Here is an 11,759-nt window from a genome sequence, read left to right as displayed (position 1 = left end):
CTTGTGCCCGCTTCTTCTCCCTACCCCGAGAGTTCCTAACACGTTTATACACTTTTGCAAGTAACCTTAGGCATCTTACCTGTTCACAGTGCAGCGGCACATGCCCGTTTCAGCTGCTAGGCAACATCTTTGCAGTTGTGTCTCACTGAGGGTTGCCTGCTAATTCAAAGGTCTGTGCTAACCTCACAAGAGCGAGACTAAATGGCAAGAGAGGAGAGCGAGCAAGGGTGAGATAGGTGTTTGCTTGGCACGCAGGAGGCATTGGGGTCTCCACATGGCAGGAGACAAAGCAGCGATAAAAACATCTTTAAAAGACTTTGCAAATGGAACAGGACTTCCTGACACAGAGGACACCGGAAATATTAATTGGAGAGGAGCAAGCAGGAGGCCCAGTGCAGGCGAGGGTGAGAGTTTGCTTTCCTGGTAAGTTAACTCCTCAAGAAAACCAGGATAGCTGCATGATCTACTTTCTGGATTAAGCCAGTGCTGTCCCATGGCCAATTCTGCAGTTCCTGACCCAGGTAAGGTCTTTGTGGGTCATTTCAAAATACTTGCATGTGAATTTGAAATGGATTTGGGTTGGGGGGCGGTGTCTTTCTTATGTAGCCCTGACTGTCCCGGAACTCACTATGTAGATTCATTTACCTCTCAAGTGTATCCGCCACCATAGTAGATGGTGATGATGATGGTCCTCCTCCTCCTCCTCCTCCTCCTGAGACAGGGTTTCACGTAGCCCAGACTAGCTTTGGAACTAAATGGGCAAGGATAACCTTGAACTTTCTGCACTTCCTGTCTCTACCTCTGAACTGCTGGGATAACAGGTGTGTGCCACCTAGTTACTGCAGCTCTGGGGATGCAAGAACCCAGGGCTTCATGCATGTGAGGTGGTTACTCTGCCAATTGAATTCTATACCCAGCCCTCAAAACAGGCTTTAGATTGGCAGAACTACATTTTTTTTTCTGCTACCCACTTCTACAGAGGAGGTGAGTTAGTGGTTTATTAAGGTCTGTGTGCTGGCCCACCCATCATTTATCTTTATAGACATCTTCTCTCTTTATCCAGGTTTGTACAAGACACAGTTACATCAGACATAGGACTCATATCACGAGATGGATGTTCAGCTCCTGGGACAATCCCTGCTAGGCCTCTCGAATATGATCACGCGCAGCACCCAAGTCAGCACCATGGACAGCATCCCGGGACCGCAGTAATTATGGACCTTTAAACACCTTTGTAGAAAAATCTGATCGGTGGGAACGTACAAGAGCTTTTAAGTAACTGAGAGTATCTGAAGATTTTTTTTAAAAAAATCTCTACAAGAAGCAGGTTTTTTCGTTTGCTTTGCTTGTTTTGTTTTGTTTTGGTCTATGCATTTTTTTGTTGTTGTTTTTGTTTTTGTTTTTCGAGACAGGGTTTCTCTGTGTAGCCCTGGCTGTCCTGGAACTCATTTTGTAGACCAGGCTGGCCTCAAACTCAGAAATCCACCTGCCTCTGCCTCCTGAGTGCTGGGATTAAAGGCATGCGCCACCACGCCCGGCTTGGTCTATGCATTTTTAACTCCATGGACCTTTGGTGGGGGTCTTTAGGCAGTGGGAGTTGGTGGGTGTCCCACGGGATGGAAGCTGGAAGTTGTCAGCACTCATTTCTGCAGTATATCCTGCATCCTGGATTCCTTTCCTTTCCTTTCCTTTCCTTTCCTTTCCTTTCCTGTTCTTTCCTCCCTCCCTCCCTCCCTCCTCTCCTGAGACAGGGTTTCTCTGTATAGTCCTGGCTGTCCTGGAACTCACTCTATAGACCAGGCTGACCTCAGACTTAGAAATTTGCCTGCCTCTGCCTCCCAAGTGCTGAGATTAAAGGCACCTGGCAAAGATTTATTTATTTATTTTATGTAAATGAGTACATTGTTGCTAATCTTCAGACACACCAGAAGAGGGCATCTGATTCCATTATAGATGGATATAAACCACCATGTGGGTGCTGGGAATTGAACTCAGGACCCCTGGAAGAACAGTCAGTTCTCTTAACCTCTGAGAGATCTCTCCAGCTCCTGGGTTTCTTAAATAGTAACAAAATTGCATTGAGGGAAAGTTTCCACTGTTGCGCTAAGCTTATTTCCAGGGCCACCCGCACTTCAGGATACTGAGACAGCCTCTGCTTCCTCTTCAGAGCTGCTGCTCACTTGGGTCACCTGGCCATAGCTAGCATATCAAAGGAAACTAAGCCTCAGTGAGCCTCAAGGCCATGCCACTCGGTGTCTGAATGGGGAGACTCAAGAGGAAAGAGCAAATACAGTGCAGGCATCCAAGTAGCTCTAGTGAGCGATGGAAATGCTCTCAACGCCTAGACTGAATGGTCAGTAAGGAGACGGATGTCATAAAGAGCCATGTAAATGGGATGTTGCTGTACATCTTATTCCCAGAATGGGGGAGGCAGAGACAGGAACATTTTTGTGAGTTTGAAGTCAGCTTGGGTCCATCAGGGTTACAGAGCAAGCCTTTACCATCAAACATGATCCCTAAATGGAAACAAACTAAGCGAGCACAGCTGGATAGACACAGTGGTGGAATGGAAGAGAGATACTCACCAGTGTAGCAACAAGAGAGAAACTGAAGAAAGAGTCTCAAGGGGACCCGTGATATGGAAGGTGACCAAAACAGTGAAGGCATTAAAAGGCTCAGAATGAATGACATCTGGAAACTCCTGCTCTGATGAAAGTAGTTGAGCGAACCATACGTGGGAAAGACCCAAAGAAATGCTCTGAGCCACGCCCCCCCCGCCCCCCCCCCCCCCCCGTGATCCTGGGGGAAGCAGAGGCAGGATTTGGGTTAGAGGCCACATTAGGACACATTGTCATCAAACTGCCCAGAACGAAAAAGACAGCATGAGGTGCTCAAAGAAAACCCACACCCTTCTTTGACAATCTGAATGATGGCAAATTCTTCATAGAGACCAGAGAATGTGGATCATTAGTGGGGAAAAAAAGTCAGCTGGGAATTCCTTATCTAGAGTTGGTCATATTGGCACACACCATAATCCCAGCATAAGGAGGCTGAGGCAGGATTATCTTGAGTGTGGAGCCAGCCTGGGCTAGAGTAAGACCCTCTCTTAAAGGGGAGGGGGGAACTCTGAAAAGACTAAAATGATTCAAAAATTTTACAGTGAGATATTTAATACTAAAAATGTTTTACCTAAAAGAGAGCAGGTTCAGAGAGGCTGAACAGCATTAAAAAAGAATGCAAACCAAAACAAACATATCAGTGTATACCATGTCTTGGTGTTTCCATGCCAACCACACTGCAAAGCTGCCAAGACTTCCCGGGACCCATCTGACTCTGCAGAACATGTGAGCGTCCCACCCACGGACTGATGCAGGTAACGGAAGGTGTCCTAGCAGCTACTGTATTGGGACGGAGGCAGAGGCTGAGGCTGTGTGGCCAGGTCCAGCTGGGGCGTCTTATGGGTCAGCTACAGATAGGGAGGACTGAGGAGTTCAGAGTAAGCTGGAGGCTTGCACCTCCCATGAGCACTAGAGATGACAGGTGAGGATCAGCCACAATGCAGGAGATCCCAGTGACCACCATGTGCCAATGGGCAGAGGCTGCTTCCCCCAGCCAGAGCCGTGCAAGCCCTTCCGGGACACAGCATTACTGAGACAGCAGTCCTAGTGTATAAACAGACCTGGCCAGCCAAAGCAAGTGAGATCATGCATTATATTCTACTGTGAAGTTGGTGACAGAAGACCAGAGCTGAGGTGGACACTAAGTAGCATATTCATAAATTGCCAACCAGAAATCTCAAAATTGGACAACGTTTTAAATAGAAGAGAGCAGAATAGGATAGCAATGAAGTTTCGGCATATTAAAATGTGCACAAAGCAGTGCTCAGGAGACACTGTTTGTTGGGGAAAAAAGCTTTGCCTGGTGTGGCGGCACAGGCCTTTACTCCCAGAACTCATAAGGCAGAGGCAGGTGGATTTTGTGAGTTTGAGATCATCCCGGTCTACACAGCAAGTTCCAGGGCTACATAGTGAGACCCTGCCTGAAAACAGAAGCGGGTCGACTTGATAGTTGTATGCAGTAAGGCATTTACGTATTCAGGAAGAGCTACAAAGATATTTTGTGAGATTCACCTCTTATGAGGTACCCACCCCATACACCGTACTCCAGTCTCTTAAGCTCAAGCTGGTCTTGAACTCATGAGCGCCCTCTGCTGTCTCAGTTCACTGAGTGCAGGGATTATAGGTGTGCTATCAGCACGTCTGACCTAGGTGTGACCGTAGGTGTGTGGTATGGAGGTGTTTGCTGGAGACCAAGCCCGGGGCCTTGCACATGCAAACCAAAGCACTTTAGCCTTGGCCAGGATTTCTTAATAAGCAATATCCTTTGTCCTAGAGGTAGTGAGTTTCCTGAAAATGACCACGAAACAACGACCCATGCGAAGAGGTGGCGGTCGATGCCCCTACACTGAGCTTCAGGAAAAGCATTGCGGTCAACAGTGTGTCTTCTGGCCGGGAGACGGTGAGGGTGGCGTGGAAGCCGAGCAGCCTGGGCAGGCTCACGCGACTGCACAGAGCAGGACAGTGTACTGTGCGTGAGAAACTCCGTTCCACTTTATTTCCAGGTGTTAATGAGTCCTGTGGGTTTAGCATTTCAGGTGTGGATCACAGAAACAGTGTAAAAGGGGTGGGGGGAGAGGGATTAAATAAGAAACGCACTGGCTGTTCACACCAGAGTCCTTTCATACCGGGTCATACGCATAACCAACACAAGGAGGAAAGCACGCTCACGTTCATGACTGCATCTCCTGGGAGTTAACCAACGCGCAATGAGAAAAGCACGCTCTCTCACATTCACAACTGCATTTCCTGGGAGTTTAAAAAGAAAGCTCACTGAGTGCAGGGTTCTGTCATGTCACACCGGCTCTGTGCTGTGGGAACGTGCTGTGGGCAGCACAAGCTGGATTTAACAGAACGTGAAGGGTACGTGTGGGGCAGGGGTCTGCATACATGTGGCATCTAAAGGTACTGTCCGCTGAGTTAGTTCGCAGAATGGCTGCTGAGCCCCGGCTGCCAGCGTACACCGTTCCCCAGGAAGATCTACTTCTGTGCCGAGTAGAAAAGATGGTAGTAAAAACTCCAGCCTCTTCAGGCTCCGGCGGCTGTACTCCAGGACCCACCGCTGAACCTGAGAACCGTTAAGCGTGATTCAGATACTCCTGTGCTTGTAAAGACCAAACGGCTCAGAGCCCGGCAGACCTGACTGCATCAACACTGGCTCACACTGCTCGCCAGCCTGTGAGCTGGGCATGGGGACCTGGAATCCCAGGGCTTGGGAGGGAGGCTGAGGCAGGAGGATTGTCCTAAGGTAGGGGCCCAGGTGGGCTGGAGAGTGAGTTCCTGCCTCAACTTCCCCAACAAAAATGTCCACTATGGTAAATGGGAGAGGGCGCTACTGAAAGTTTAGCGGAGAGCTTGCTAGTTCTGGAGATGCTCCGGTTAGGTCGAGTGCACTCCGTGGTTTGAGTGAAGAATGGCTACAGCACGACCACTGGGCTCTCCCTGTCAGCCCGGTCTTTGCTTCTGAATGGTTGGGGGAGGAGCTCCTGCAGGGCCAGTCCTGTGGGGATGACCTCTGACTATTCCTAAGGGCCTCTCCTCCCCTCCTCTTCACCTCCTACTGCAGTTTTACAGCCCCTCCTTCCTGCCAGGATGCAGGGCCCCCAACATCCACCTGTGTCACTGGGGCGCCTAGCAGCCACACTCCTGTGCACTTGGAGCCTGTGTACGCCGAGGTGACCGCAGCTGTCTCAGGGCAGCGTCTCCATACTGGATGCCAGAGCCCATCCTCTCGGGGTCCAGTTCACCTGAGGACCAGGAAAATGCCTGTGACTCTGTGTTCCCCACACACGGTAAGTAAAGGGCAAAGTGTGATGTCCCATGCATTTGTGTCTTCATTGTGGAGAGCAAAAATATATCTACTAACAATATTTTTTGTTTTTTGAAACAGGGACTCACTATTTAGCTTTGGCTTACTATGTGGGCCAGACTGGCCTTGAGTATAGAGATTTATCTGTCTCTGCCTCCCTAATGCTGGGACCAAAGGTGTGCGCCACCACACTGGGCTGGAAAAGAAATGCCTTAGTTTTAAAATGTGTGTAACACATGTGCACAGGTGTGTAACACGTGTGTAGGTGTGTAACACATGGATGCCAGAGCTCAACATGCATGCTTTCTACCTGTTTTGAGACATGGGTTCTCTGAGACCTGGGGTTCAATAACTTGGCAACACAGCCTGGCGAGTGAGCCTCAGGGGTCTTCCTGACTCTGCCTTACCAGTGCCTCGATTACTAGCATGTACTATCACACCCAGATTATTACACGGGTGCTAGGGATCAAACTCAGGTCCTCACATTTATATGCTATCACCCCAGTGCCTACAAGAATGAAGTATTCATTCAAGTACAGGGCATGAAACATTCCTAGTGACTTCAGGGGCTTCTGGAGTTTTCAAGATTTATTTAAAATGTGTGTATGCACACCTGTGTGCAGGAGCCCAAGATGGCCACGAGAGGGCATTCATTGGATCTCTTGGAATTAGAGACGGTTATGAGCTATCCAGTATAGGTGCTAGGAACGGAACGGAATTTGGATCCTCCGCACGAAAAATGTGTGCTTTCTGAGCCTGAGTTTTCGATGTTTGAGTGGAATCATGTAACAGTATTATGCATAAAAAAATGAACTTAAAACTAAGCAACAGCAATAGCAATGTTCACTTACTAGTGTGTAACAACTCAAGTTGATAGCACCCAGCGCACACCTGCCCCTGACCAGGGACTCCTGGGAGCTTGCTTCTCTCAGGTAAGCATGACTGACTTGCTATATAGCAGAGCTTTACTACAGCCTTGCTCATCACAGCCAGCAGGGGGCACTGGTGAGCTACAGGGCAAAACCCACAGATGAGGCCAGGGAAAGGCTGGTACCTGATTCAATTTTGTTAAGTATTTTCCTTGCACACTGCATGAAAGCCTCTTCGACGTTCTCGCCAGTCAGTGCACTGGTTTCCAGGAACATCAGCTCTACAAATGGTATCAAAGAAGAGAGGGAGCCACATTTAGCAGAGTGAGAGAGAGTGATCTTTAAAATCTCAGTGCAGATTCTCATTCTAGGAGGGAGTGCATGCTATGGTGTGGGCGCAGTGGTCAGAGGACAGTTTGTAGGTCAGACTTTTCTTCCTTCCGCTATGTGGGCCACAGGGATGAAATTGATGTCCTCGGGCTTGGAGGCAAGTGTCTTTGTCCTCTAAGCCATCTTGCTGGCCCAATGACAGTGACTTTTAAGTGCTGACAAGCCTGTTCAGGATTCTCATGTAGAAACATGCAAAATCCAGTACCTAAACCTTCTCTTTCTGTAAATGTAAAATTAATACACATAAATATATATTTTTGTTGTCTGTTTTTATGAGATAAGGTTACATGTAGCTGAGGTTGGTCTTAAACTTTTGGCTCTCTTGACCATGCCTCCCAAGTGCTGGGATCACAGGGTATTGGTCCGGGTGTGTTGATGTGCTCAGTTATGGGAGCCCAACCCTTTCTGAAGAATAGCCATTGTTGTGCCCTGACCCCCGAGCTGACAGGATGAAGGCAGCACACTGTGGCAGTTACTACGCCAGTTGGGGCTGTTTGGCTAAAATCATGACTTGGAGCCAAACTTTCTTCTCCAAGTGATCTACGTGCTGACAAATCACTGCACTACACAGCACATGAGCAGGACCCATGTCCATCCCAGCCAGCCACAGCCCCACTGTCCAAGAAAAGCCATCCCCGCCCACAGCTTCTAATTTATATTCAGTTTAAAAATGTGTACATTTGGGCATCCTAGATAATTTTTACTAATTTGGCTCTCCTCTAATCGTTAATACTAATGATCATTAATAATAATTGGGGAGGTTTTGTAGTCCCACTTGATTTATTTTTATTAGTTTTTCATGAATGTTTTGCCTGAATGGATGTTTAAGCACCACATGGATACCTGGTGCCCAACGTGGTGGTTAAGTTGAGAATCGAACTTGAGTCCTTTGTAAGAACAAGTGCTCTCACCCACTGATCCGGCTCTCTAGCCCTGCTGTATTACTTAGACTCATGTTCCTTTATCTCCAGAGCAGGGGAAAGCAGGGGAAAGCCTGCTGGCAGGTACATCACAGCTATAAGCCTGTACTAACAGGTCTGTACTAATGGAGGGTTTTCCTGATCATTCTAAACACCTCCTGCTTTCTAAATAGCTCTAAAATGCCAGGGATGGGGGAGCAGGGGAGGCAGGGTGGAGGTTGGATGACGGTACACACCTTTAATCCCAGCACTCAGGAGGCAGGTGGATGTCTGTGAGTTCAAGACCAGCCTGGTCTAGAGAGTGAGTTCCAGGACAGCCAGGGCTATACAGAGAACCATACAAACAGCTAATCCTAAAACAATGGTTCTCAACCTGTGGGTCCTGACCCTAGGGGTTAGGGGTTGCCTAAGGGTCATAACAGTAGCAAAATTACAGTTGTGAAATAGCAACGAAAATAACTTTCTGGTCGGGTCACCACAGCATGAGAAACTGTCGTGTATTACAGGGTCAGCATTAGGAAGGTTGGGACCACACATCTCATGTGTAGACTTAATTGGTTCTCTTTCCTTTTTCTTTCTTTCTTCCTACCTTTCTTCCTCTATTTCCCCTCCCCCCATTTGAAACAGTTTCATTGTATAGCCCTGGCTACCTTCAAGATTTCAGAAATCCTCCTGCCTCTGCCTCCTAAGTACAAGGATTGCAAGCCCAAAACACCAAGCCTGGGTCATGTTTAGTTCTTAGTAAACCCCTGTTAAGATGGGAAAGCAGGTTTCTGTCTGCCTCCAACCATATGTGGACTTAAGGATGGAGTAGTCTCAGCTGGCTCAGAATTAAGGCTCTTCCTAAATGTTTATAATGCTGTTATCTCTGCAAGCAACTGCCAATTTTGCAATGCGGTTTTGACATTAATAAAGTTGTTACCCAGCCTGGTCTACAGAGTGAGCTTCAGGACAGCCAGGGCTACATAAAAAGACTCTGTCTCAAAAGAATAAACAAGGTAGAGGTTTGCTGCCGTTGAATGAATGACTTAATGTAAGAAAATGAAGCTAGCTGGCTGTTTCATCTGCTTCCTTTCTATGCAGGAGGATGACTTTACCAATTATGCTTCAGGTTACATTAAAAAACGTGCCACTCTAAGATGGCTAACATACCAGAGACATAAAAGCCCTGCAGATGGTAAATCCCTTGCTTTCCTCAACCCACTGACCTTTGTCGGCACAACGGGCACAGACTAAGCTATGCTGAAATAGCCTAAGTTGACAGTAGAGACTCCACAGTTTCATAAGATAGCTTCGTCTCAAAACTCCACCAGGTGGTTAAGACCCCCAAATGTCACTGTGCCCAGACCACCCTGAGAGACTCTCTTAGAGGAAAAAGTCACTTGCCATTCTCTTGTGCGAACCTGGAGGCTTCGAGGAAGGTGACTTCCCGGTCGGCATCCAAGTCCTTCTTGTTCCCGCAGAGGATAAGGACGATGTTCTGGCTCGCCAGCATTCTGGCATCTGTTAACCAATTAGTAAGCGCATTGTAGGTTTCTCGGCTGTGTGACATAAGATTGTGGAAATGATACATGTATTTTATAAAACTAGCAACTGTTTCCAGTCATCCTCACCATGCACACACTGTTTATCAACTGGGCCTCAGAGGTGACGTGGGAACCCGAATGCTTGGTGATACAATAGGCTCATGGGCTATGTTTAGCTTCTATTACAATGAAACCCTCTGGGTTTCAAAAAAGGGCTTTCCTTCCCTTCACAGATGCACCTGAACCCCGAGTATGTGCAAGATACGTGCCTGGCTTGCAACACTAATCATGGTCACCTGTAGACTTGTGAGCACCTTGACCCATAGGAATCCACCACGACAACTTTGCAAGGACCTCCTGGGGCTTAGGGACACTATGCAGGACTTCCTGGCTTTTGTCTACCCAGGACCAGCTCAGATCTGCAGGTTGGCTCCCACATTTAAGGACCCACACAAGTGATGTCACACCCTGGCAGGTTGAGTCTCTCATGGCACCGGGGGGAATGAGGAGGGTGAAGTCAGGAGTGTCACCCCCTCTCAGAAGAGGAAGGCAGCCATGTTGTTCTCTCCTAGGTCAGGTTCCTCCCAGGAAGGGCCCCTTGGTGGAACCTTTTGGATCACGTGTTTCCAGGACAATGCTGCTAACTCTGAGGTCAGTGGATTGATGAGATTTTCAAGACGGGAGTGTGCTGGGAGCTGCACTGGCCAGTCCTGTGGTCACCAGGCATGTGGGGCATGGAACATTTGAAATGTGGCCAGAGCAACCCAGGAATAAAACTAAGTTGTTACATGTAGCCAGTAACTACAACTGCAACAGTATTTCATTAGTTGATTTAACCACCTCTACGACCCAAGAATTTTACCCTTATGAAGTCCAGGCCTGTAGAGTTTGAAAAGTCATTGGAGCTAGGCTCTGAGCCCACTGATTTGAGCCTGAGTCTGTATCTTCAACCTCTTGATTATGTCTGAGAAGGCACACAGCCTTGTAGACCTTGAGGAGCGTGTCTCAGACAGTGTGAAGGATGAGGCCAAAGGCTTGTTTCAGTCCCAGCACCTCACACATACCAAAGACCTTTATGATCCCCCTGGGTACAGCCATGCTGCCTATCTAGACCGAACTAAATCATATGTCTCGCCAACACAGGGATGCAGAACACCAAGTAGCCTGAGCGACGGGGAGGTGACATTACCTGGTGATGTCATAGACAAGGAGTGCCCCAGCTGCACCTCTGTAGTAGCTTCTCGTCACAGACCTGAAGGAATGACAGGGGCTTCTAACAATCAAGGCCCTTTACTTCTCCCCATAGAAACCATGCTTCCTTTTGAACCACATAGAGCCAGGACACGCAGGGCGCTCTCTCCAAAACAGGGAGAGCTCTGCTGAGCAGCTCTTTAGGTCACGAGGTTCATGGGTCTGCATGTGGCCCGAATGTCCTGAGCTCTCTGTGGGCAGCAGGCACCAGGAGACCCTCACATCTCTGTCCCCTCCCCCACCCCCAGGTGCCCTATGCTGTTCCCTCCCTTCTTCCCAGGTAAAGCCCAAGACAGGAACAGCCTAGATCCCTGCCAGGGGCCACATTTACTTCGACCTACACAACATCCTTCTTCTCTCCTTGCTCTACTGAGGACTGGGTCTCTGTCCACCTCACATTCTCAAGGAACTGGTTTTTAGTATTTTCTCCCCTGTAAAACCAACTGCTCTCTCCCTGCTAGTTTTTTACACTTGATTGTGTGTATGATGTTGGGGTGGCGCAGGTGGGTGCCACGTCATGTATGTGGGAGTCAGATAACTTTGTGGAGTCATCTCTGTACTTCCACCTTTGCATAGTCGGGAGATGGAATTCAGCCTGTCACGCTTGCCCAGCCTTTAGCTGCTGAGCCATCTTGTTAAGTTTTTATACTAGCAGAATAACATTTGCTCTGGCATCACCTGTGGTCTCACACTCTATTGCCCAGGCTGGCCTTGATCCCCTGGACTAGAGCGATCCTCCTGCCTCAACCTCCAAAGTAGCTAGGACTATGGGTACTACCATACTCTATCCCCAAGTTTAATTAAAAAGTGAAAAGCCTGCGTGTGTGGGAGGGTGGGTGGGTGGGGGTTATCGCTTCTTCCACACTGAATCTTGACTC

The 11,759-nt window shown here is 48.4% G+C and overlaps 1 protein-coding gene and 1 long non-coding RNA gene across 3 annotated transcripts in view; one reads left to right on the top strand and one right to left on the bottom strand.

Annotated features, from left to right (window-relative positions):
* Positions 1-4,586: 4,586 nt before the first annotated feature.
* Rab4a (RAB4A, member RAS oncogene family) overlaps positions 4,587-11,759 on the bottom strand; it is a 29,446-nt gene continuing 22,273 nt past the window's right edge. Inside the window, exons 4-8 of one of the 2 annotated variants that reach the window (NM_009003.3) lie at positions 10,820-10,882; positions 9,491-9,645; positions 6,980-7,075; positions 5,731-5,863; positions 4,587-5,184 (exon numbers count right to left, since the gene is read on the bottom strand). In NM_009003.3, the coding sequence (NP_033029.2) occupies positions 5,748-5,863; positions 6,980-7,075; positions 9,491-9,645; positions 10,820-10,882 (430 nt within the window). In that variant the 3' untranslated portion in view covers positions 4,587-5,184; positions 5,731-5,747. The remainder of the gene's footprint in view (positions 5,185-5,730; positions 5,864-6,979; positions 7,076-9,490; positions 9,646-10,819; positions 10,883-11,759) is intronic. The other variant, XM_006530773.4, reaches the window with a different exon arrangement.
* On the top strand, positions 5,819-10,431 carry Gm51601. The gene is made up of 2 exons (XR_003947608.1): positions 5,819-5,908; positions 9,864-10,431. It is a non-coding gene; the product is annotated as a predicted gene, 51601 (long non-coding RNA).

This window comes from Mus musculus, chromosome 8 (genome assembly GCF_000001635.26).
Source record: "Mus musculus strain C57BL/6J chromosome 8, GRCm38.p6 C57BL/6J".
Lineage (NCBI taxonomy): Eukaryota > Metazoa > Chordata > Mammalia > Rodentia > Muridae > Mus > Mus musculus.
The sequence above is the reverse complement of the archived record's forward strand: the minus strand, read 5'-3'. Positions and strand labels throughout refer to the sequence as shown.